At 53.2% G+C, this 27038-nt stretch overlaps 1 protein-coding gene across 4 annotated transcripts in view; it reads right to left on the reverse strand.

The window, feature by feature from the left end:
* MYRF (myelin regulatory factor) overlaps positions 1-27038 on the reverse strand; it is a 63913-nt gene that overhangs the window by 28388 nt on the left and 8487 nt on the right. For 3 of the 4 annotated variants that reach the window (XM_072865930.1, XM_072865929.1, XM_072865932.1), the window contains exons 2-4: positions 8248-8335; positions 7093-7419; positions 3384-3445 (exon numbers count right to left, since the gene is read on the reverse strand). In XM_072865930.1, coding sequence (XP_072722031.1) covers positions 3384-3445; positions 7093-7419; positions 8248-8335 — 477 coding nt within the window. Of the gene's footprint in view, positions 1-2949; positions 3152-3383; positions 3446-7092; positions 7420-8247; positions 8336-27038 lie in introns of those variants that run through there. The other variant, XM_072865931.1, reaches the window with a different exon arrangement.

The following is a 27038-nucleotide window of genomic DNA, read 5'->3' on the forward strand; positions in this document are numbered from 1 at the left end:
TCTAAAAAAGAGCGAGCTTGTGCCATGAGCAAGCGGAAGACAAAGATCTGAGTCTGATGAATTGCAATGATCTCTTATCCCAGCTTCTCTATTCTCACTGCAGAAGCGGTAGAGAGGAGAAAGAAACTGTAAGGAGAAGAAACTTTTCATCTGGAACATGCTTCTTTAGCAAAATCAAACCTTTCCACAGCTAGATTCTGCAAGTGAAGAATCATAGTGAAAAAATACAGGAAAACTAAAAGACTGATCACCAGCTTTAGTGCAAGACACATGAGAAGTGAGCTGACAAAGACTGTGAGCAGATCTATGCAAGAAAATCTGTGCAGAGAAAAATCTCAATACTCAAGATTTTATATGGGAGAGAAACTTTTCAGAACAGCGCATGATGAAGATGTTATGCTGAGAAAAATACGACCTGAAAGAATTTGCAAATTTTCCCATTAAAATCTCCCAGGAAAATGTGAGTGAACATCCCGGATGCAGATGAGCGGGAATTTGAGGCACTACCAGGCAGGTCCTGGAGAAGCGGGTAACAGAAGCCTTGTGTGAAAGTTCAACATTTCTCCTACGTGGAAGTCCTTCCTTCCCATCCTAGCATTAAAACAGAAGGTCTCAATCCTAATCCCAAAGCCTGTACTTGCTAAGGAGATGGACAGCGTGGTCCTTTAAACAACATTAGAAAGATCAGCTAAACTCACGTTACCCTCGTGAGACCTCCCCAGAGTCCGGCGCACCAAATCTGTGCCGACAAAGCACGCTCAGACAGGTTCAGTCAAAACCTGGTAGCAAGCCAGGTGCTGATGCCCAGCTGAAGCACCTCACCTAAGAGAAACTGGAACTGAAAGGCCCAGGTAGTCACAAAATGTGGACTGAGCCACTGCCTCAGAACAGGAGCTCTTCGCTGGCTTCCCCTGCCTGTGGGAAACGCACAGCCTGGTCCCCAGCCCCACAAAACGAGCCTCCGCCGACCTTTTCTCCAACAGGTTTTCTGTTGCTCATCTGTTTTCACAGCCTTTGCCTAATGGCTGGAGGTGTGTCTGCATTAGCCTGCACATTCAGGTGTCCCCACGGGGTACCAAGGCCCCTGCAGGAATGAGGGACTGACTCCTGGGGCATTTGGCCCTGGGGTATAAGGAAACCAAGGGGTGGGAAGGGACAGTGACTTTGCAGGTGTTTTAAGTGCAAGGCAAAGCTGCTTTGCACCCTGCTGAGGACATCTGATTAAGCTAAGCACCAGCAAATTGCAGGAGGGAGAAAACATCCAGGAACTGTCCAAGCTTGCTACAGGCTATGGGGACGCGGAGAGGGACAGCAGGGAAGATATCTGCTGGGTCTTTGCCAAGCTGCTTCCCCAAGCAGGTGCCACCAGCCAGCCTTGAGCCAGACACTGGGCTGGATGGACTTTGGTCTCAGAACAACCAGTCAGTGGTTGACTAATGAGGCCAAAGCACTTGTCCAGGAATCAGAAAACTCCTCCCGTTGCAAGGTCTGGAAAAGTGAAATGTATTTATGCTGAGCCCTCCTACTGAAGGCTGCCGGGGCAGGGCCGCTTCCACCCATTCACCTGTTGTGCTCCCTTCAAAGGCTTTCTGCTACCCGCCAAGATCTCTCGGTGTCCTTTTCCAGCACACATCAAACTGGATTCCTCTGCCCATGCTCCCAGGCAGGGTCCTGCTCCCAGGCCAGCCTGCCTTCTGGAGCTGTCGCAGGGACAGCCTAGCCAAGCACTAGGGCTCCAGGGAGGAGGGGAGGTCTCCATCCTCAGGAGTCTGGAGATCAGGACCAAAGAGCAGCCTTGCTTTCGTGCAGTGGCCGGGGCTGATAGGTGACATCCCTGGGATAGAGTATCTCTCTACTTTTCAGCCGGGTAGTGATGGTACTGGGCACGACATCCCCCTTACCCAGCTCTGCTCCTGCCACCCTGACAAGCACTCAACTTCCACCCACGTAACGTGGAGCAAAGACGGCTCAACAACGCAACCGGCCAGGCAGCTTTGGCACTGCTCAGCCCAGCCGATGGATACAGCTTCCAACAGCCTCAGAACAACCCTCGGAGACCAAGCCCACACAGGACAGCCGCCTCAGGGCTGGGAGAGGAGCCTTGCGTCCTCCCCTGCAAAACACTGCAAGAAACGCGTCTTTACAACATCTTAAGTGAATGTCCTGACCCTGCAGCATGGTCAGCCTTGGCACTGGTGGCTCGGGTACAAGCTGGGAGACCTTGCGCAGCTTTCAAGGGACAACGCATGCATGAGTGTCCGAGAACATGCCCTCGTAGCAGACGCTGCATCTTCACCGCGTCCACAGCACATCGCAATTTCCACAGGCTTCTAATCAGGATGGGGACAGGGGCTGATGCATTTGCCAAACGCAAGACCCATGCTCTGTGCTCCCAGCTCCAGGGAAAAAACAGGTTGCTCCTTCCTCGCGAGGAAGGAGCTGCTTTGTGGGTGCTCTCCGGAGCCTCCTCTCCTCCCCAAGCAGAGGTGCTGCTGCTCTGCCAGCACGTCAAAGCAGCTCTCCCCATGGTGAGCAACCCGGCCTCTTTGTTATATTTAAGGAAGGGCCAGGAGGAATTCCAGGGATTTTTTTTAGCAAGATAAACAGAACTCTTGACCTCTTCCATCAGAAAAAAAAAGAGCAGGCGCTGTTCCTGGTGGGGACTGGGCTGGAGCCTGGGGAAGAGGGTGCTGCTGCCGAGGGGGAAGGGAGACCAGAAGCAACCTTCCTTCCTCACCAAGGAGTTTCTTCCACCAAAGAGCAGTGAAGGTCACCAGAGGAACCAAACAACGCTTGGTGGCTTGCCCAGGGGGAGCCAGGAGGGCCTGGCAGTGACCCTGCCTGCACCTGGGGGGACCCAGCTCTCTCTGCCCTTTGCAGGGGGAGCAGAAGACCCCCAGGATCAGCTGGCCCCACTGGAGGGGAGGGAAGGACTGGGAAGGAACTTACTGCTGAACGGCGGGTTCATTTCTGTCTCCCCAAGCTGGGCTCCATTTCAGGGACGCGCTCACACTCCTTGCCTTTCGCTCACCCGAGGCGGAGGGCAGGACAAGGAGGCTCGCAGGCTCCACATCCCACCCTGCCCAGGGACAAGCCACACCGCCGATCTCTTCCCGTGTAAGTGGACTCCCACCTTGCCTTCTCTCCTGTTCCCTCTCTCGCTTGCTCTCCCCCCTTGCAAAGACTAGCAGCAGAACAATAGGCGAAAGTCTAGGGATATTTACTAACTGATAATCTCCCCACGTATTGCAGCCGCCTGTTTTCTCCCGTCTGATAAAGATTTCAGAGCCAACCACTTTCACAGAACAAAGAGGGGGAGGATGTTGGGTTTGGGGTTGGGATTATTATTTTTTTCCCCTGCTCTCTCTCTTTTAAGCACTTACCATTCACCTGCTGAGGGGAGTAGGCTTCTGATCCAGAGTCCGGGGGAGAGTCAGGTAAAGTGCTGCAGAGCAATGGGGAAAGAGAAGGGAAGGTCATTTTAAACCAGCTTCCAGCACAACCAATAGGCCCAGTTTGATCAAAGCACCCTCCAGGCTCTGGTCGGAAACCCCAGCTGCGCCCGCAGCAGATCCCCATCACCCCGAGCGTGTCCAGCTGACAAACTCAGGACTGCCATAGCTGTCACTGCTACCCCCCTCCCCACTGCGGTTCCCTGGACCTCAGGAGCAGGGACAGACATTTTATTGACCTGCCAATGAGACCTCTAGTTAAAAGAAGCCAAACAGAAATGTATCCGTGCCCCAGAGAAAGACTGTGTGCTTCACTATGGGTAAATGGGAGGCTCTGGGGGAGCTGGGCTGGGACCTGGGATCTGATGCACAAAAGCAAAGGCTGGGAAGCCCATGGGATGGATTCTGCCTTGTGACCTGTACGAACCTGAGCACCACCACAGCTGCTGGCTGTGTCACCCTGGCTCTACTCCAACATCACCAGGAGCAGGATTTGGCCCTGACTGCAAAATGCAACCAAAGAAAAGGGGGAGCTCTCAGCTGCCTTCTCCAGCACACCCACGGCTCGGGGACGGCAGGACTAAGGACCAGCCCTGACATGTGCGGCGGCAGCGCAGATGCACTGCAGGGAGCCGGTTAGCTCCTGCATCCTTCCTTATTTTACCTCAAGCCAGCATAGACCCCAGGCAGCTGGGCTCTTCAGCCATTTCCAAAGCACATCCTTGGAAATTCATTTGAACCAATTTTTCGTTTTTTCTTTTTGCAGCCCCTCCTCAACACGCATCCCACTGCAGCAGAAGGTTGGGCCTCGCACATCTTCAGGCCGGGGTAAAATTTCCACCACCGTGGTGCACAAGTAAAGGACTTGCCTGTCTCAGACACTGGTTCTTCTCTAGCAACATCCTGGAGATCAAGTGCACGGAAAAAGTTGAGGCCCTGCTCCCAGCTAGACTGAGCCACGGTCACTGCAAGCCAAAGCTGCAGCAGAGATGGGCAGGGAGATGGCGGCTCGAGCAGTCATTGCCTGTGCTCTAGAGAAAGGCTCACTTCACCTTAGCATTTGCAGTACGCTCTGTCCTGTGGAGATCTTTGGCAGGGAGATATCTTGTCTGCCCATTCATATCCGCTCCATCGCCGGTGACGCACAGCCTTAGCAAGCCCCAGCAGGTTTCAGCAGCCCAGTACCTCAGCAAAGTCTGCTCCTTCTAAGACAAGCATGGCTGTTTTTCTCCCCATCTCCTGACACCTCACTCCTCATCACAAGTGGATTTTTAGTGGGGATTCTTTTCCGTTGCCCCATCTTACACCATCAGCTTTGTGGCTGCAAAATAATCCCAAAGAAACCAGTGCTTCCTGGATGAAAGCTGGCCAAAAAGCAAACAAAGCCCTTAGGGCTGCGGGGAGGAAAGGTGCAGTACCCCACGCACACGCCTCTCTGAAAGCGTGCTCCTGATGGCACCCACAACTACAGCTGCGAACAAGGACACCCACCAAGACCTTCCTGCACCAGGGCAGCCCACGACCCAGTAAATGGGTTCCCCATGGCAAGTGGTACACAGACGAGGCAGGGTAACCCCAACAAAGAGCCCTCACTGTATTCCCTCCTCCTCCACCTTCACTTGTAGCGCCTTTCTACCACTCTCCTCCTACGCTTGGTCTGGAGCATCTATCCCAGCCTTATTTCCAGGTTCCTTGCCACGCTGGCTGTGACTTCATACTGTATTTCCTATGAATTTATCAGGATTTGTGCCTCAGCAAGGCAAGTTTTGGCCAAAAACAAAAGGGCCTGGGACAATCCAGGGAATCCTGGAGGCTGGAAAACGCCTTGCAGCAGAAAGGTGGACACTGCAGAATTCACACAGGGAGGTAGCGTGGATGTGCCCAGTCCAAGGGAAGGGTTTGTTGGTATCCAGCACGTGAGACATTGCTCCTCCGGGAAAAGCCTAGTACAACGGAGAAGAGTCATTCTGGGATGCTGAAGAAATGCTGCCATCAAAGCTAACCCAGTTCATCTACATCCAAACCAAGGTCTCCACCTCTAATAGCAAGCTATGATCCTTACTCATGACCTCTCTCATCCTGGAGAATGCCAGATGCATGCAGAAGAAAGGGACTTGATAAGGCATCACGTCATGCTTTTATGCATGGTTCCCTCTAGGCTGCGTGTAGCCTTCTGGGTACACAGCAAGGGAGAACTCCCTGGTCTGGCAATAAAATAAGGGCAGATTTTGTTGTCCGGAACTTGTCTCTTTCTGGAAGATCTTTCCAAGTTCATCCAAAGGGCCAATCTCATCCCAGTGGAGCTGCATTATGGCTGAATCATTGGTTCAGCGTGCTGGAGGCTTCCCAATCTGGGAATCGCCACGCCATACTTGCTGGCAACACTAGAGGGCACAAGGCAGAGGAAGAAAAGGCAGACGGGGTCTTGCAGAGATGAGCAGTCCTGGGGCCATCCTGGCCTCCTTGCCCCTTACATCCACCATCTCCACTGGAGAAGGCACAGAGATTGGCCATGCAGCGAGCGCATCAGGGCCACCCATCACCTGTGCTACAGAGACAGGCTGCACCATGGCACAGCTCCTCGTGGTACGGCTATTGCCAACTGCCAAGGCCTCCTACTGATGAATATGCTGCTGCACGCTTTGATTTTCATCTGTCCAGCTTCAGATCATCTTCTTGTTTCACTCCCCTATGACTGGGGAAGAGCAGCATGGACCAGAGAGGTGCATGAGGACGAAGAGACCAGACATGTTCTTCCCTTTGGGTCTCCAGGCAGTAAAGCTCTACGCATGCCAGCTCCTATCCCAGACACGACTGAGGGCCATGCCTTCTCAGCGTGCCATGACTGCCAAAGTGCTTCTACTGACACGGTCTCTGTCTGGCTCCTTTGGCCACTGCAGAGGGCAGCTGCCACGCCACTGCGCTCTCCCAGCCTGCCAGGGTCGTTTCCTTCCTGCCTGTTCCGGGCAAGACCATCCCAGAGAGCAGGAACCTCATCTTTTCTCCTCCCAGGACTAATTGTCCAGTTGAGTCCACCAGCAATACTAAAACCCGGTCATCCTCTTCCCCTTCACCAGGTCTGCATCCAGAGCTCGTTGCAAAGGAGTACAAATCCAGCTCAGATACCATCTTTTTCTTCTCTTGAGTGGAGGAGCTACAACATCAGGCCAAGAGAAGTACATTTGTTTGCCCAATTTAGTTAACATCTTCCCCTGGGATAGTCATGGGGACATCCTGGAGACTGAATTTTGTCTTGTTCAAATTTATTCTGTGTCTTGTCCTTCTTAAAAAAAATACAAAGCTACAATATTCGCCCATCACACACTTGTGGATGTGCAGCATAGATACCCTGGTCACCCAGAGCCAACGGCTCTACCACCACCTGCAGACATGGGGGATGTTACTGATCCTCTCTAACTCAATGCATACAGACAAGATCTACCAAACAACCTTTCAGGAAACTTTAGGACCTACACTTGTAAAAAAGCATCTCTCTGTGAAGCAAGGGCTTAACACAGACTGATGCTGCCAGCAGTTAAGGCACTGTGGGACAAACTATACCAACCCTCCAGGCCCCACCAGCCTGGAGGAGCACTTGTCCCACCATTTGCCCTTGTTCTGCCACCCCAACCCCACTTACCCAGGTGCGTAGGAGGCCTTGGGCTCCGATTTGATTGGAGGGACCACGTTGTTTAGGCAGTGACCGCCAAGGTAGCCCTTGGGCACCACCATGCCATTGTTGTTATTGCAGTTGAGGTGAGCACCGTAGCCAGGTCCGCAAGGGTTAGCCAGAAGAGGACCATGCCGGATTGGGATCTGGCTGCCCGGGGGAGGAAGGTGGAGGGAACCGCTGGAAGCGGGGTTGGTCACATTGGCGATGGAGCTGGCAAGAGGCGCGTTGATGGTGGTTGAGCTGGAGGGCTGGGGGTGTGCATAGCTGGCTGAAGCAGGGATGTCAGGGAAACAGCTGAGAGAGAGAAGGGGACAACCTCAGCAGAGGGACAGTACTTTCTGCCCACCCCTCCCCTCCCCGGCCATGCAGCGACGGGGACGGAGCCACTCAGGTGCTCGGGGACACCCAGAAAATAGCAAAACAGGCAGCATTGCGGTGGCACCAGCAGGAGCGTACAGGGAGGCAGGTCAGTCACCTGGGTTGGTGGGGCCGATGCAACCCCAAGGGTACAAAATCCACCTGCAGGGCTGTAAAGGCCAGAAGCACCCAGGACACCAACCTCAAAGCTTGTGAAGACAGCAGGAGACAGCAGGATCTGCTCACCGTGCTTCAGCTTACAGACTAGCACAGGGAAGCCGCTTTGTCACATCAGCCCCAGAGATCCTGCTCCCACCCTGCGGCCCAGATCACCTTGGCTGCTCTCCAGGTCTGCTCCCCCCCCTCTTTGCCAACGTCGGCGCACACAGGGAGACCCTTCCCTTCTCCATATTCGTGTTGTGCTGGGGATTTAATCTTCCATACTGAGCTGCCAGTGCTTGCTTTCCCATTGCTTAAACTAAGGAAAAGTCTTTTGTGGTGCCCTCAGGAGGGGGAAGAGAGAGGACAGAAGAGACTGGGGAAATTCAAAGGCAAGAAGCAGGGAAGAGACAGGAGGAAGAACTGGAAACGAGTAAGGGAGCAAAGAGCAATAAAGGAGGGCTCTAGGAGGGACACAGGCGCAGCCAGGGTGCACAGTGATTTCTAAACGATTCCTCGAATTGCAGGGCTGGAAATTGCTCACCATGTCTCCACAGAAAACAACAGTGAACACTGTTCCTGCTGCAGAGCAAGGGAAGCACTTACATATCTGGTGAGTCCTCCTTGCTGATGTACTCTTCCAGGATGCTAGTGTCGATGTTAGATGGTTCCAGAGCTCCATTAATGTCGTGGCCTGCGAGGGGAGAGGAGGTGGAAGCATAAGCCATGAGAAGGACACAAAAGGCCCTTGCTTCACAGGTCAGAAACACCACCAGACCTTTGCAGAGTCAAGAAACTGATCTGAGAAGATCAGCAGATCCTTCAGTTTGAGGACTGCCATCCGACCGTACCCATCTGCATCCCAGTGTAAAACCAGACAGAGATGGGGCGCATGGGACAAGCCAGGGTGGTGGCACTACCTGGGAAGTTGGACATGTGCTGTAGACATTGCTGTCTACAGCAATTTGCAAGCCACACTCTGGCTGTGGGACACATGGGCTTCCCAGGGCCAGGCTCAGGACACGTGGGAGAAGGGAGATCATGGGGTCAGGCCTGAGCTATGCAAGACACATGGCTCCACAGAGCACGAGAGCCAGGTCTTGCCCAACCACCACCACCAACTTGGCGCTGACGTGGCCTGCAACAGCTTTGTCAGTGAAGCTGCAAGAGCCGCTGGCCTTGCCGGGACTGATGGAGGGGCTCCCCTTTGCAGGCCACAGGGGAGAGCCATCCCTGCAGAGGCAGGGCTGTAAGCGTGGGCTCAGGGGGTGCTCTGGGAAAGCTGGTTTCCTTCCCTTTGGACCCTTGCCCCTGCTTTGCAGAATGCGCTGGAATTTCTCCACTGCTGCCATGACAGCTCTGGATCAGCTCCCGACCCCGCAGGAGCCCTCCTCCCTCTCCTCTCCTCTCCTGCACGGGCAAGCGGTGGACTTCCCTCTCCTTTCTCCTGGAGGGCTCCTCCTCCCCTCTCCTGTTCTGGGGAAGCTGGGCCGGGTTTTGTTGACAGAAAGTGCTTTCTTTATCTGTCTCTCTGAAGTGGGAGTCTGCAGCCCTCTGGGGTCGGTGCCAGCCCTCGGTGCCAAAGACACTGCCAAGAAAGTGGAAGAGAAGGCCCAGCTCCCCCCACCTCCCCGAGCTCAGATAACGAAGACGGCCCTTCCTGAAAGACCCCGCGGCTCCACGTTAAAGCAAAACGTCCCTTGCCCAGGAGAAGACCCTGACCCTCGCCTCCCCCCGCAGACCATACGCTGGGGAAAGGTCAGTCGCTGAACCGCAAAACCCAGAACGGGGGGTTTCAGCCCACCCCTGGCCAATTGCAGCTCTCCCCTCTGCAAATCCCTTTCATACCAAGACAAGCAAATCGGCAGAAATAAATCCAGCTAGGAATTCTGCCAAACGGACAGGGCGTGTGCGCGGATGGAGGGATCTCTCCCTTAGTAACCCTGGCTAGAGGGAAAAAACCTGGGTAGCCGTTCACTTGCGAGACACCTAACCCTTTGTGCACCATGTGCCTCCGCGGCAGAGCCCGGGGACTTGGGGGAGAAGGTGGTGATGCTCTCCCATGCGAACTCTTGCTATAAAAGGATGCATCTGGAGCAGGGACACATGATGCTGCTGCCGGGCTGGCATCGTGGCAAGAAGAGGACAGGGTAGGCAGAGCCTGTGAGGTCCCGAGCTGTGCCAGCACCTCGCTTATATAGTTGCAGACCCCAGGTCAGCACAGGAGTACTCCTTTGTGACAGCCACGTCCCCTGCTGAAGTTGCAGTGACATGGTAGCAACCATGCCGTTGTCCTGCTTTGAGTTACGGTTGACTGGAAGAGCTCTCCGATGGCCAGCACCATGGGTGCTTGTGTCCCTCGCTTATCCCCGAGGACCTCTGCTACAGCCAGCTCCCGACACTTCACCACGCGTGGCTCTACCGAGGCACCTCTTCTACAAGCAGCCACTTCTCAGCCACCGTGACCCCCTAACATCGGCTGAAACCCTTCTGCCAGGGGTGAGCACCCTCCCCTCTCTGCTGCCTTGCTCTTGGCCAAAGACACCGTGCTATAAGTCACATGATGCGTTTGGCAAACATCCACCACAAAAGCTATCAGAAAACTTATCTTCATCCCAGGTTCCAGGGTTGGGACCCAGGTTCAAAGAAGCAAAAAAGGCACTTCACCAATTTTGCTGCCTTTCCACAAGCTACGGAGCCTGTCCAAGAAAAGTTCTCGAGATATCTGACTCCAGGGGGCTCCTCTCACACCTCCAAACTCCAGGAGCTTCTCCACGGTGGAAGAGGAGCCCAGGACCTACCCAGAAAGGACAGGAGGCTCTCAATAGACAGCAGCGCTGCTGGGCTTTCCTATTTCTTTGCTACCTTGTCTTAAAAGTCACCTTCAGGAGCCCTCAGCTGAGACCCAGGCAAAGGGTGAGATAAGCACCGTGATGTGAGAGGTGCGTCAGCTGCACCGCTGCGGAGCTGTTCGAGATGTGATAACAGCCGCGGCGGGGTCCGGCTGCGCATGTGCGATGGGAAGGGGCTGCCCACTAAAAATGAAGGATTTTCCTCTGCCTGGGGATAGAGGCACTTGCACCAGCTACGATGAAACGGGGATGTCAGGGCAGTGGGTCTCGCTGGCAAACCTGCACAAGGAACGTCCCACCGCCCGTAGCTTCCACGCAGGCCGGGCTTTTACCAAAAGCCAGCTTACGTGATTAATTAAAAGCTAATACTTCTCCATAGAGTCACGAGCTCCTAACGACACTAACAACGCTCCCTCCCCCTCCAAAGTGGGGATTAGGAGGAGGCAGGAAGCCACCAAGGAGGGACCCTGGGAAGCTCGACATCCATACGGCTCCGCATGAGACAGACTCCCACATCTCCTCGTCCCAGCAGAAGACAGACGGAGGAGCCCAGGGAAGCTCTGAGTTCCCCCGTGCTGCCGGCGTTCGCCCTCTCACTGTGGGAAGAACAGCAGCAATCCCCACATAGCATCTCCTGTCTACAGCCCTGTCCCTGTACCAGCGCCTGCTCCAAAGAGTACGCGAGAGCTCTTGTCACCTGTAACCCCTTTGAGGTCCCCAAAGCTCAGCAGGAGGAATTCTGCCTTCCATCCCAGAGCAGCAAGCCGGGAGAGGTGCCGCAAGCACCCACAGAGCTGCCCAAAGAGCACCGTCTTGCAAACCAGCTTATTAGCGTTCTCTGCACACAATGAACATCCCAGGGCAGGAGGGTACCAGGACCAAGTAATTCAGCCGCTTCTGACACGCTGACCTCCCTGTACAGACATGGAGACTCCTCAGGCCAAACTCTTCTAGGACATTTCACAACTTGTTCAGTCGATGCTGCTGCAAAGAAACTCCCAAACCTGCCACGTCCCTATGTCCTGCCCTCCCCTTGACCCCTGCATCACCACCCTGTGCTCACACCATGTCACCCCTCCGTCTGCTCCAGTTTCTAACCTTTCCCTTGCAAAAGGGTTGAGGAGATCCCCAAAAAGTAAACTTTGCCTGAAGAACAAGATGATGTTAAACCCGCAGCACCCTCCTTGCGAGCAGAGCCGGGCGAGCAGAGGCCCCCGTACGTGTGAGAATGTCAGGAATCCCAATGTTTGGACTGGTTTTCTCTGCCTTTCCCAAACCTCCAAACACGATCGACATCCAAACGGAGGTGCTTCCCGCGTTGCCATCTCCTCCCTGCCCCTGCTCCGATGGCGTGGGTCTGCCAGCTCATCCCTCCTGGTGACATCCTCTCGGCTCAAGAACTCGCTCCCCGTCCCGTTTTCAGGTGCTCCGCTGCATCCCGCTTCCCATCAGAGATGGGCACGCGGCCACAGGGCTCTGAAAGAGTTAACGGTGTCTGGCCCCCGTGAGTCGTCATATTTACAGGTCTGAGAGATTAAAACCAGAATTTACCTCGAGTGATAGGCTGATAAGTTTATGGTATTTCTATTTATAACAGTCCCTCCCCCACCTATTCTTGCTCTGTTGCCTGTCTTCTAATCACCCATAATCCTGCCTGGGTCACCTAGGGGTGGGAGGAAGGGAGAGAGCTGAAGAACTTCATCCTGGGATCTGCTAACAAGAACCAGATGTGGGAACCTGGAGATGACAATGAGGTCAACCGTTTTCAGGGGCTGGGGAACATCAGCAAAGGTTGGGGGACACCAGTGACGAGGAGCAAGAGAAGAGGCTGTGCCAAGCCCAGAGCCTCCCCGTGGCACTGAAGCCACGTACCAGAGGGTGAATTTTTGTTCTGGGTTTCAGGGACCCACTGGGGGTTTGCGGGCTTGAATTACAAATGAAGCACCGTGCTCCGACCTGAGTGCTGTGAAAGCCGGTGAGAAGAGGACTGCAATTAAGACGCCATAGACCCTGATATGCCTGCCTGCCGCACATTTCCATTCCCTGCCATCTCAGCCCTGCCTGGCTCCCAAAACACACAGGTACAAGTGATGGCCTCCAGCACGGGCTGCTCTGAAAGTCCGGCTGTTTCTCCAAAACACTTGCCTGAAGTGCGGCAGACGTCACCGGCTGTAGTGCTGCCCCGTGTTCACTTCAGACAGGACAAGGAGCGCTCCAGCAGCGCTGCGGCAGCCAAACCTCCCGCCCCGCAGCCAGCACGGCCAGGACAGGGGCAAGCGTCTGCGGTCCCAGGGCTTTGGAGGAGCACTGCTGTGCTGCCTTCAAATCAAACGACACGCTGGGCAGTGCCCGGTGTAAAGCACAGCCAGGAGAGGGAGCAGCCTGCAGGAGATAGTGGCACCAGCCCCTTGCTTTGAAGTCCTTGACCTACAGACGGGCCAGGTCCGTTGCCCCGCTGTGTGCAAACCTTCACCTGAAACCTGGTGCAAAGGGCACACGGCTCACTCGTGTCCATAGCAGGCCGGGGAGCCGTCAGATACAGCACAGCGGAGAGAGGAGGCTCGTGGACATGGTGCTGGTGGTACAGCGCAGGCGGCTGGAGCATGCTGGAGAGCCCCTAGCTTTTGGGATGGTCCTTCAGCTGGTCACTGCAACCAGCCAAGCACATCCACCTGCCCAAGGACCTCCACTTGGTGCCCACCCTACACGAAGCACATTAGGGCAGGGTGCTTATGGGGAAACTGAGGCACAGAGCACCCTAGTGACAAAATCACTGCTGAAGAGGGAGGCAATAACAAAATATCCAGCGGGTGCACAGTGGAACAGGACCAGGAGACCCCAGGAGCTCCGGGCTGATGGTCCCACATGGCAAGGTGCAGCGTTCCCTCTCCCAGCGGCTCTCCAGCATGCACTGGAGTGGGTGCTGCACCTTGGTGGAATACATAGCTGAGCAGGACAAATGCAGCCAGCCTCAGCAAATGCTGCCGGGCATAAGGCCCACCAGCCATAACCTGGTACAGCACGGCATAAACCGTGAAGCTCAGCAGCGGCACGCCATGCCGGGGCGGCCGGTGCCGCAGAGAGGTGCAGAGCCCCGGTGCAGCCCTGAGCATGTTCCTGCGGCTATGCTCGAGGGGTTGTGCAATCGGCAGGCCGGGCTGCCGCATCGGCACATTCCCGGGGCCTCAGGCTGCTCAGCACCCCCTTCTGCTTCCTCCCCTGTTTATCCTTCAGCCCTGGCGGATTGGCTGCCGGCCTGGCCGCGAGCATGAGGAATCTGTGCCATGGCTGGCTAACCAAACACCGCCTAAGCCCGGGGAGCTGCGGGGCCGGCGCTCGGCTTCAGACCCACTTCCCCATCAGCAGGAGCCCAGCTGGCTCTGCCACATGGGGCGAAGCCCAAAGAGCACCCAGCGCGACAGCCCTGCTCCGCTTCGGCTGGGGATAGCATCCCTCCCATGCCTGCCCTGCCTGGAGCGGGACACGGCGAGGGGCCACAACAAAATCCTGTCCCTGCCCAGAGACCTGGGCTACGCATCTGCCAGCCGGGAAGAGCCAGCCATGGGGACAGAGCTCCTTGCGTAAGGGACAGCGGGACAATGTCCCCATTGCTCCACGTGCCCAACCCTGGGCTGCTCAGAGGGTACAGAGGGATAGAAACATCCCCTCTGGCAGGAGGGACCACGACCCCGCAGGCCCTTCCTCCCCCCAGATACTGGCCCAGCATTCCTCCTTAATTAATGCTCTTTATTACCTGACTGTAACGATAACCAGTCACTCCCGGCAGAAGTGGCTCCTGTAACCCGAGTGGGACGCCAAGCCAGACCACTCCCCCATCTCCCCCAAAGCGCTCTCAGGACCACCCCAGAGTGAAGCCCCGGCTGTCCGAGGCACTGAAAGGGGCCCCCAGGCATGGTTCCTCCAAGGGGTGAGCCCCTCCTCACGCCAACCCCTCTATCATCTTCCTTCGGCCCCTCCAGGACTGCCTGCTGGGGTCTGCACAGGCTGCAGCGGGGGAAACTTTTACATGGTGTCCACACATGCAACTGCTTGACTTCAGGGGCCTTCCCTCGGTCTGATGCTGATGGAGCTACGCTGAGCTACACCGGCTGGTTACTCCCTCCTAAATACTACCCTTGAGCAGTTTCAGTCGCATTAGGACACCCTTCTCCCGCACACATGCAAACCCAGCACGTGCCCGTTCCCGTCACAAAAGGTAGGACTGTCCCAGTCAATGCAGAGGTACAGCCACCACCCTGTGTCCCATCCTGGGGACGTTCCCTTGTCAGCCCATCACCAAGGACAGCCCTGCCCCTCCAAAGCAATGGGGCAGCTCGTGCATCCCCCGTTCATGCCAGAGCAGAAAAACCAAGATCCAAAGTCGCACCAGAAATACAGCCAAGGCTGAGTTCTGGGAGTCTGTGGGACAAGATCCTGGCAAAAACACCGGATTTGGGGCTAAGGAGATGGGGGTTCGTGAGAATTTGGGCATTACCCAGAACGTGCGGGCTCCAGGGAGCCTTAATTTGTGTGTCACGTATTTGAAATGAACTAACCAATGGAGCAAGTGAGAGGGGCTTTGAACATACACGCTCACACACCTTCCTCCCACACCTTCTCCATGGAGAGGCTGAGACTGTACCCAGCCTGACCCTGCCTGACCCTCTCCTCCCTGGCAGCTCTCTTTCACTCTCGGTGAGCTCCCAGACAGCATCCCGGCTCCCACATCTAACCCCACCGCAATCCTCTCACTGCTGAGAGGAGAAACTACCACGTTCCCACGCCAGCTAGGGTGGCATAGAGAGAACGTAGCGCATCCGAAGGCATGGAGATACGGGACAGGTGGGATTTAGCCAAGACCCCAGATTTACCATAGTGCGTAAAAAGTGTTACGGGGTCTCCAGTAGCTGGGAAGACCCTGGAGCAACAACCTGGCTGAGCTGTGGACCAGCACCAGTGGCAAAACACTCCGAGTACTGAACCGCACTGGTAAGAGGTACAACCAAACCATCGCCAGCCTGCAGCCCAGTGTCCAGAGTCAGTAGCACCATCCACAGCAGCATCTCCATGTCCCCTGGAAAACTCCCTTCTGCTCTTACACAGGCCCACAACTCCTTAGCTTACATACACAGAAGAATGTATCTGACAAAAGCGCCTTTGGATAAGCTGGAAAGTGTCCCTAACCATTTAATGTGTCCTGGCTCAGGCCTGCAGCAACCCTCACTCCCATACCTGCTGTGCAGTGTTGCTATTCCTGACATACTAGCGGGAAGGGGATACAAGTCAGTATATACCCTGTATAGGTGTATATATAGAGAGATAATGCCCTCTCTCCACCTCCCAGGCCTCAGGGAGGACAAGGTGTGTGGTGAGAGACATCCCAAGACAGCATAGGCTTGAGGACCCAGAGGAAATCATCCCGCTGTGCCACAGCAGGGCATGGGCACGTCTCTCAGGGAGCCCTGCGGGAAAAGGCGGGCAGCTCCACGCAGAAGAGATGACCGAGCCCCATCCTCCCTCCCAAACCTTCCTGAGCCTTCCTCTTTCTTCTCCCTCCTTCCTACTGCCTGGCCTCTCCACCAGCCACCTCTCAGCACCTTCATCTCTTCCAGCCCCTCTCGAATTTCCCCATCTCCCCTCGTCCCTTCCCTCCCAGAGCCGTTATCCCTCCGGACCCTCCTGAGTCCCTTCTCCTTCCGGCTCTCCACCCTTGTCCTGGCCTCTCCTCCGCCCTTGCCAGCTGTGAACCTTGGCATGGATAGAGCCATTGTCCTCTGGGCATCGGGGCCGAGGAGGAGGAGGGGAAGGTGTGAGAGGGGACACAGTGGAGCGTTTGTGTGTGTCCCCGCAGCCGTCAATGCCCTGCTTGTCCATTCATGCACTAAGATGGCAGGAACAGCAGCACCCACACAAGCGTCGCCATTTGGCGGGGTCCAAGGTGCCTGCCCAGGGGGGCACATTGCCCCGTTTGTTTGGAGTCCCGCAGAGGCAGAAGACAACGCCTTTATCTCCCTCTCTGGACCGAGGGTGTTGGAGGGCTGGCAGGGGGGACAACAGGACCAGAGAAGGCCACTTCATCTGGCATTTCCCGAGCTCGGGACTGACAGGGAGGTACCGCTGCACGAGGCCGGCTTTGCCACCCTCGCACCTCCGTTCCCCAGCCCAGGAGGAAGACAGGAATGGGGAGAGCCTTTTCAGCACAGCCTCCGGATTCCTTCTGCTGAGGCTCCTTCATGATGGTGGGCTTGCCTGACCCGAGGCAGAGCAGCCCCAAGCGCCCAGCACCTCCGGCTGTGCCCTGAGCAGGATTACAGCACACCGGCCACGTGGCCACCGCGCTTCACCAGGCTTCAGTGGGCTGCAGTTAAAGGACTGGACACTAGAAAAGGAAACATAAACCAAAGCTTCTGCTCTTGTGTGCTCCTCTCTGCAGCCCACTAACTTTACCTAGGCTGCAAGTTTTGGGGGACAGGAGTGACCTTTTTCTATCGGGTAACACCTATGTGCGTGAGCTCTCTGTCACCATCATCGTAGAGAAGGTCCAGCACAGCTCTTTTCGCCATCACCATAAACTTTCTTTGATGTGAATTATTACCAGAGCATACAGGCAATACAAGAAAAAAAAAAAAAGTTATTACCAGCTACGTACCAGCATTAAGCCGAGACTATGACCCAGCTGCCCAGAGCCTTGCCACGCTCGGTGGTGACCAGGAGAGGCAATAAAGACTCGGAGAGGCACGGGGACTTGACAAGGCTGACGGCAGATGGCTGAGCAATGTCACCGCTGCTCTGCTACTGCCAGGGAGCGAGCTCAGGGACACAGTCCCCGGACACTGACCTCGCTGCAGGGCCACCAACACTGCTGGGCTTGTGGCTCCTGGAAAGGCTCTTAGGAAACTCGGAGATCCAGGAGCCACTCCGGAGACCACTTTCAGCCCAATTCTGAAGACTCGCACGCCACACACATGGGGGACTTGGGACTTGGAGCTGCGCTGCCTCTCCTGGAAACCCCCCAGCACAAAACAATCCTTAGGCAGGAAGATTAATAATCGAACAGCAACAGAATACAAACCTACAGGCAGCCAAGCATCGCCTGGAACACCACGTCCAGATCGCGCGTCTCATTCCTCCCTTCTAACTGGGAGGCAACAAGGTCTCTCCTGTCCAGTCTGGACAGCCTCCAGAGGAGACTGAGTGTAAGAAAGCAGAGCGATTTATCTAGATGGGACTTTTGCCAGGGCCTGGGGAGGGCCATCACTACTTTTGTGCAACCAACGCCGATCTTTCACAAGCAGGAGTGTCAGGTCATCAGGCTTTTCCTTCTTCTCACACAGCTGGGACGTGCAACCATACAGCACTTGCTCTCAGCGCTACATTGCAATAACATTTGCTCCCGAATTGACTCCTATGAAAATCACAAAGGGTACCAAAAGCTTCTTACGTCGTTGGGTTTCCTCTACCATCGCTGCAGTCGGTCTTCATCTACCTCTGCTGCACGCGTGGCACAAACCTCCCAAGACCCAAGGCCACTTCCCAGGATCTAAGAGCAGAGCAACGCGACCAAGAGAAGTGGACCAGTCAGGCACACAGGTACAGGGCAGTCATTTCTTTCCCCAAGGAGGAAACAAGGAGGAGATTCAATGCATCTTGCTTCAGTGGTCTAAGTCTTAGTCGGCGGCTGTGAAGTATAAACAGTGTGTTTGCAGGTACTCCCGAAGCCAGTGCACGCTGGGCTAGACAGCAGCGTTGGGGTTGTGTAAATGGTCCAGCGAGAACCCTCCTGCTCTGCCGCTTGGCTTCTGTTCAGGGTTGATTCATGAGCTGATGTGCCCTGCTTGGGAGTTCTTGTGCTCCTGAGAGAGGGATGGACCAGAAGGACACAGTGGACACTATTCCTCTCTGATTTCATCCATCTTAAGACAATACCAACCATCATATCCCCAAATCCTACAGACCACAGAATTTTACTCAGGGCGTCCCCCACCAAACCCAGAGTTTCTCACTGTAGAGGACACATCCTTCGGACAGATGCCATTCTGAATTAGGTTTCAGCTGATTAATTCATCTCCTGAGGAAGGGGCCACACTAATCCATTTCCACCCTTTAGTTCCTCATCTTAGTTTGCACGATGTATCTCCATACCCTTAACTACCAGACTAAAGAGTCCTCTGCTCCAAGAAAGCTACTTTTCAACAAGGTGTTTGTGGACTAGCTCAGTCACCTTCATGCTTTGCCTTTTCCTGAGCTAAGCTAAGCTTCTCTAGCCACTCACAATAAATAACAAGTAATGATGTAATCAAAATAATTATTTAAAAAAAAAAAAAATCCCTAGGGATTACTGCCGGCTGGCTATTACTGAATGCTGGCTATTTCCATATAGGCCTTCAGACTGAAACTGAGGTTTCTTTTTTTTTAAAAAAAACAAACTTTGTTGTTTGCATTTTCTGACTAACTGTGAGCTGTCTCCTGCACTGTAACATAGTTCCTGCACCAGGGATTTAGCAAACAGTTACCAGACAATACAAATCAGATACCAAACGTGCTGCTTGGATCCCATCCACCCTACAAGCTCTCTGTGTGTTCTGGGTCTCACTTCAAAGAAGCACGCTGTCTGGAGTCGTACAAACCAAGAGGGAAAGTGCCTGGCACGCTGCTCGAGGACGCTGTGTGGGGAGGGCAGCACACGGAGGAGAGGATAAGGAGGTCACCCCGGGTCCGGGGAGGTGGGAGGCACTGACTGCACACATTCCCGCAGGCAGAACAGCTCTTCAGGCTCTTGATGCGCAGAACAAGTCGCCTCCATGCATTAGACAAGTGGAGGCAAATACTGGGACTGAAATAAGGGTGAGATGTGCCCAAAGCGAGATAAACCTCATGGCAGCACTGCCTGAGCTGCGGGCGCAGAAGCACAAGGGACAGATGATGACGGTTAAGACCTTCTCACAAAGGACTGTGCGCAGAAGAGACGCGTGAGGAAGCGACCTGCGAACCTGCGAACTAAATCGAGAGCCTTCTCCTGGTACCTGGCCCGGGCAGACCTCTGGGAGACATCCCTCCTCTGGTCCCTCCGTCTCCCTCCAGCGCAGAGGACAACAGGCAGTAACTGCTGCTGCTTCCCGGCACCGCTCACCCAGCGCCTTCCACCAGAGCAGAGATCACACGCTGCTGCTGTTTTAAAGCACCTGCTGGGGAAAGCAGCGTGTAGGTCCTGAGCGAACAAGTCTGTCTTGCTGCCAGCCAGAACTGTGACAAAGAGCCGAGTTATGAGGGAAGAGTGGGAAGGCAAGGAAATTACACAAATTGTATGAGTCATTAGATCAATAGATTAAAAGACCTCTTAGAGCCTTCTGTCCAGGCCAGCATAAGGTCATTCATTCCCAGCTCGCTCCCTGGGGCTCTGCTCCATGTGTCTGGACTTTCATCACTTCCATTTGGGAGACGATGCTGCAGCCCCACACTCCTCCAAGTCTGGCTGCCCTCCTCAGAGCCTGACCTGAATGCTCCCTTTCTTATCTCCACTCACGGCCAGTGCCCCTTGTGCTAAATAGCACAAGGGTTTCACAGCTGGGCCATTCACTGTCTTCTAACCACAACTGCTCACAGGCCAACTCCTCCGGTCCTGACTACCATCAGCCTGACATTACCTGTCTCCTGCGACTGGCCCCAGCCTGTGCGCTACAATCCCCGTGCTATTGCTTCCCATTGCCACCCCAGCATCTGTCGCAGCCGGGAGCAGGGAGGCTGTCTCTCTCCCTTTGAATATCTATGTTTGGAATTATTTTCCCCCTGATGCATCTTCTTTTGCTTTCCCCAAAAACGAGGGCCACAGCTCCAGCTGGGCTGAACCACAGCAGTTGGGCTGACTTCATGGGAAATGGAGCAGAAAGCCTGGCCTTCCTGCAAAATCCACTTTTCATCTTCTCACCCAATGCTTGCGGTACTGGCAGCATCTTTAGATCGCTAAGTAGACTTGTTATTGAGGTGCCTCTGGAACAACACACTCTGAGGTCGGCTGGGCTAGGTGTTGTCAATTCAAATATCAGCCAGACAGCCCTTGCCCTCCAGCATTTACAGCCTTGAATTTCTCCAGTGCATTTCACTTAATGCCGAACGACATCCTGATTAGAAACTTCCCCCGCATGGAACTGACAGGGAGAACATGAGAGAGATCAAACACTGCATCACTGACAGAGCTAAAATGCAGTTGTTAATATAGAGACATCAAAGAGCAGAGGGGTTACTAGCAGAGACCCCCAGGGACTGGTACCTGGGCCAAAGCCACTCAGCATTTTTTATTGCTCTTCTCCAATGGCAAAGTTTGAAGGTGGCACACATATTGGTGGGATAGCAAAGAAAGGAAAAAAAATAATCTTACAGAGCACCTTGAATCACCTGGTAAGTGACAGCAATCTGTCTGCTGCATAATAAAAGCGAAAGGCAGGACAATCGCCCAAAAGTAGCATGTACAGGCTGGGAAACTGTTGGGAAAAAATGACTAAATGAAAGGCTCCGGTTTTCAGGACTAACCACAGCCACGCAAGCCCTCGACACAGCATTGCAGCTCTGCCAGTGACTGCAGAGTTCTCCACGCACAAGGGGACTACCCAGCAGAAGACGGAGAAATGGTCACGGCTTTTCTGCATGCCGCTGCTGGAATCGGTGGCCCACCTCTGTTTGTCTGGAAGAGGGCATGGAAATACTGGAGAGACTTCGGAAAAGTTCAAAATAACGCTGCTCGGGATGCACAAGAAGCTTTACAAAAGTCCCTGTCTGGTCTGTTTATTACCAGGAGGCTGAGGAGTGGTTGAATCCTCACATATATGAACTCACACTGGAGAAAGCAGCCTGCTGGGAAGCAGTTTCAGTCTTGTGAGGAAGATATGGCCGTTGGAGTGCAAGATTTGACAGCGTCAGCCCTGAAATAAGACGTTGGTCCTAGCAGGGAGCAACAGCTTTCCCAGAGAGGTAAAATATGCAGGGACCATCTGCTCCTCTGTGCTTGCAAAGCAGAGCCACAGCAGGCCCATGGCCCTCATGTCTGACTGCAATAAATATGAATAGTAACATTACTAGTCACCATCTTTTGGAAACTATAAAAAATTACTCTCAAAGAGATGCTCTAGGAGCAATTCTACCTCCCAGATATCTTGGAGGCCCCTCCTAGTTGTAGAGCCCGCAGTGCCCTGAATCTAACACAACGCAGAGGCAGCAGACAGTGTCTCAAAAGATACAAGAAGTTCAGGGAGACAAACCAAACTTTCTCAGCACCAAAAACCACAACCATGGCCCACTCACTGTTCTACTGTCCTTCAGGTTCTCCGCATCATTGAGTTATGGATGAAGCTTTCAGAGGTAACTCAGTGATTAGAAGCTGATTTCGGATTTTCAGCAGTTCTGGAATACTTTTGACAATATTTTCGTATTTCCTTATCACCGCTGTAGTTCACCGATCCTCCCAAGAGAGTCCTTTTAGCAAAATTCATTCACAGCACGTTACCGCAGCTCCATAAATCATGATTTGTCCATGGAAGGGGAGCAGGGAGAGCACTGACTTTGTCCCGCTCCCACCGGACGCCTCCCTCTAGCACAGCACACTGGGTTCATCCCTTGCCCCAAGTCTTTCAGACTGTGAAGGGAGCTTCCCTGGAAGCTGACATACAAGTGACAAACCATTCCTTAACCTCAGAAGAGAAGCGCTAACATTTATTCTGGAGCTAATCTCCCTCCAAAGGCTATAGGACAATTCCTCACTACCCTTGAACAACACTGGGAGCTACAAATGCAAGGCGATCTAAAAGGCTGGAATGGTGGTGGTGGTGACTGTGACCAATTCTGGGGGGGAAAGCTAAGCCAAGAAGATGAATGACCAGAGTTTCAGCCACCCAAAACTCCCCCAAGACTTTGCTGTAGTTTTCTAAGCTTAATTTCCCCACTTTGCTCTAGTTGTCTAAGCTTTATTTTCCTCTCTTTTGTGACAGATTCCAAGATATCTTTGGGTGGTATCTTATTCCAAGATATCTTCCACGAGGGTACCCTGCAGCCAGGATCCATCCCCTGCCAGACCCTTGCTCCACTTCTTTTGGGAGGTTCATTGTGCGGATTGGGGTCTGTCACAATAGAAAAGTCACTTTCCCCTTCTGCACATTCCTGGGTCTCTCCTAGAAGTCTGCTCACACGCTCGAGGCTAGGGAAGAGCAACGCCGTGTCACTAGCGAAGTATGTTAGTGCTTATGCCTTAGGTCTAGAGCCGAATTAAATGGGACTTTCAGCTTAATGCACCTCCCTCTAGGTGCTCAGTGAACTTGCTGGAGCTCTTCCACCCAGCTGCGTCTGCAAATGGGAAACGGCCTGCAAGTGTCCTGCAGAGGCTGACCGTCCTGCCATCTCCCTGCGGCCCGCGGGGCTCTCCGTGGGGCCGGAGCTGACCTGGCCGGAGCAGGGCGCAGGGAAGGCCCTGCCAGGACGGCACTGCTGTCCAAGGTACCGCCATCGCCCCTGCCCACGCACCGCGCCGGCACGCACCGGAAGGGAAAGCCGAGCAGTCTCTTTCCCAGAAGACCAGTCCACGCTTATTGAACAACCACGGCAGCCTCCACCAGTTATTTTTACAGTACCTGTGCCCAGAGCTCTGATCCCTGTGACATCTCTCCCCATGTGGGGTGAAAGAAATTCCTGAGATTACCGGCCTCTCGTTTCTATGTAGTTGCTTGTGCAAGGGGCTACACGGATATGAGAAAGGAAGAGATGGATCTTGCCCCAAAACTGTACAAGTCTGTTGTTACACACAGGACTGACACAGGCAAAGCAACAGGGAACTGCCTGGATTCATGCTGTAAAATGGTGGCGTAGCCCAGAACAGAAAAACACATCTGCAGACATGCCCACTGTTTTGCCTGGAAGAGACCCCTGCTTATCCCTTCAGAAAAGAGCCCAGAGACCTGAAGATCTGCTGGAAGAAGCTGGCAGACCTAGCCTCTGCTCTGACAGGACAAACACAAAACTTTCTTTTACAGAGACCTGTACGGAGACCAGCCAGCAAGTCAGACGCACGTGCTAATCGACCGGTACGCTGTGCTCTTGTTGGAAACTTCTGTTGTTGTTTTATTTGTTTCTTTGTTTTTTAAAACAAGCTCACTGCAGAAGCAAATGAATTTCTGACAATTTCTGACAACCTGCACTAAGTCTCTTTGACTTCTCCAGTCCCTCAGAGAAGTCCTCAGCCCATACAGACTCTCAGGGCTGAGCCAAGGGCAAAGACTGACCGGTTTCTCCTTCCCATAAAAGCCCCAAAGCAGAGCTATGGGGTTTTTGGTTGGTTGGTTGGGGTTTTTTTTTTTTTTTTTTTACAGATCAAACACAACCCACAACCACACATGATGAGAAGCCCCACAGTTCTTCTGGCAAAGCTATGGTGTTAACCTCAATCTCATAGATAAATTCTCTGTGGCAGTAAAAAACCCACCAAACCTATTATTCCTCCACAGTTTCAGCTGGAGGTTGCATTGCTCAAAGCTCTTATACGGGTCAGGCTAGAAGATCCGATAGTTCCTTCTAACCTGAAACTCAGTTAAGCATCTTCATTTTAAGAAATGATACTGTCAAAGTAGGGAAAATCAGAAGGTAATTTTATTGAAAGCCTTACTGCTGCTGCCTGGGCCTTATTAAATTAGCAAGCAAGAAAAGAGGAGCAGACAGGGATAACAACAGAGAGGAGAGGTCACTTTATCCCAGGTGGTCCTTAGCTGCCTCTGTAAGCGGTGAAGCTCATCTCTCCACCCTTCCACACTTCACCTGGACCATAAAGACCTCAGGGCAAGGCCTGTCTCCCACTGCCAGTCCCGAGAGGTTCAGAGCTCACCCCTGCTGCAATGCAACCAGCAATGAGGACAAACACCTTAACGATATGAGTCTTCCCAGCCGCTCAGGGACAGCAAGCCGCTGGATTTATTGAGCGCGCTATAAAGTTTGCAAACCAGCAAAAAAAATATTTAACACGTCTCTCTTGCATTGACAACAGCCCTAAACCAACAAACACCACCCTGACCCATTTAAACAACAGGCTGATCAAAGCAGAAACAACTTCTACAAAACTTGGGGTTTTGTTCTGCAAAAACGGAGCCTCCACAAGTCTCTTTAAGGCAGTGACTATCCCCAGGGAGCAACCTGCACTCCTAAAACTCATGTCCCCTTGTCACTTGCTAACATTGATTGTTCACTGGCTGAGCAACCCGCATCTTAAAACTCAAAAAAAGGGCACACCAGACCAACTCTCTCCATCTCATTCCTACTATCTAGTTCTCTGGTGGTAAATATTTGTGGTGCCTGGTATCAACTTTACTACACATCACAGCTCACTGTACTGTCTCTGGTACCGTTCTCATCTCTTTCAAAGCCAAACTTGGCCCAATGTCAGGATCACCTACGACTTTGTGTCTTGACTAAATTAAGCAAGCTGTGCTGAAAATTCGTGGTAAAAATTCTGTAAAAATCTCTCTCAGTGATCATCCATGATCTATTGTATCCACAGATGCCTCCTGGGTGTACCAGAGCCACAGTACCTGTGTCTAAAAGCAGAGGAGTAGGAAAGGTCCCTACCCTGATGTTCCACAAGACCACTTTTGACCAGTTCCTCTTCCCAAGCCCCTGCACCCCAGCACAACCTCCAGCACCCAAACTTCTCATTCTGAGCTGAAGCCTGTCCCCAGTCTGCAGGTCCCCACACTGCTGTTTCTTGTGTCCCTTCAGCCCCTCAACACCAATGAGGTTAGTTTTGAAACATCATTTATCACCCCTCTCTCTTCACCACACGTTCCACTGTGCTGCATGTGAAAACTCATCACCATCCACCTCTCCATTCCAACACCCCTTTCCACAGACTGAATTAAAATAGACAGGAGGGAGGGGAGATGGACAGAAGTCCTCCTGCTCCCCCTACCCAGAACTTCTCATTGACCTCAGATTTTGATTTGAATGGGACCTCATCACGGAAAAGACCATTTCTGTTCTTATACTGAGCAGAGCATTGATTATACTATCAGCAAGCAGCCAACTGTGAAATGGCTTGATGGCCCTTATAATGCACACTTTTTAAGTTTTTGCTTTACTTAAGCAGGTGTTTCATTTCCAATAAAGTCAAAGCGCACTTTTTAGTGCTTTTATTGAATCGATGTCCATAACCATTGCTTGTCATAACAGAAGAGATAAGCCAAGATCAAGCAGGCTGATAAGTTGTTTGGTTTCCTGTTTATCTAGATTTTTAGCAGCCAGCTGTAATCAGCACACGGGATTAAAAGTCGTAAATGATACTTGTTGATTAATAAGTATTGTCAGACACAAACTAAGTGAATCTTTGTATTCCAAATTAAGTTGAATGTACTCTTTACATTACGTCCACTTCTCAAGGCTGCAAGCCAGAGCGGCTCGGCATGCTCTATGGTCCTTGCCATCAAAGCAGACAGAGCTTGCAGGAATTAGGCCTCCAACTCTTTTGGAAACCCTCCCTGTGTCTTCCACAAATCCTGTCCCATGCCCACCGTCACGCCCTCTGCATTGTCTCCTCCCCACCAATTACTATCTTCTTCTCCTTGGGTAAGAAAACCAGATCAATTTGGCACTCTGAGTCTCCCAAGATAATACACTGCTGCAATGTTGGGGTGGTGACAAAAGAGTCTACAGAAAAAAAATAATCAGTCCCAGCAAAAATTGCTTTAATTACTGTTTTTAAAAAAAAATCAGAGATCTCATCAAAGCTAGACCATGGCTGCTGGCATTGCACGTGCCTATCAGCTCCTTATTCACTTCTGGTCCCATCCCACACTGCTTCAGCTAGCCTGTTCAGTCTCTGTTCACACTACACACTGGTCTGCAATCACAGCCCCACCTTTTTTGCTCTTCCTAGTGATGCAGTTTGCAAACACTTAGGGCATAATTCAGTACATCTCCTTCAATACACTGCAAACAAATTATGAGAGCAGCTGAAGAAAAGAAGACTGGATAGAGCAAAAAGGATGAGGGATGGGGAAGGGGAACAGTGGGGGGAAAAAGAAAATGTAGGATAAGCCAGAGAGGCTAAGAAAACTTTAACCACTGATGCCAGCTTTCCTATGACCAAGCCGGTCTGTCACAGCAACTGGGATGTGAAAGAGATGCTGTGCATTGATGCTGGGCTGCACCCGAGGCAATGACTCCTACCTCTGCCTGCAGCCCTGCACACTGGCCCTAGCCCTGGACTTGCCACGGGATTACGATCACAGCCGCGTGGCACTCCCAGGACTGCTCCCCCTGGTTCACCCTAGCCTCTGCCCTCAAATCCTGGATCCGAGCATACCAAGGCTATTTAAAACTCCAGCCTCGGCCTTTCCAACCAGCCCTCCTCCCCACCACCCCAAAAGCCAGCAAAATCCACAAGCGTTCGCTCTCATTCTACAACAAATCCGGCATCTCCGTTTTGCAGCCAGGGCTGGCCACTCTCCCCAGCCCCGCAGCCCTGCTCCCAGATCTCCCTTTCGCCGTTTTGAGTAACTGCATCAAAACAGACAAAGTTCA

The sequence above is a fragment of the Ciconia boyciana genome, chromosome 6 (assembly GCF_034638445.1).
Source record: "Ciconia boyciana chromosome 6, ASM3463844v1, whole genome shotgun sequence".
In the NCBI taxonomy this organism is placed as follows: Eukaryota; Metazoa; Chordata; class Aves; order Ciconiiformes; family Ciconiidae; genus Ciconia; species Ciconia boyciana.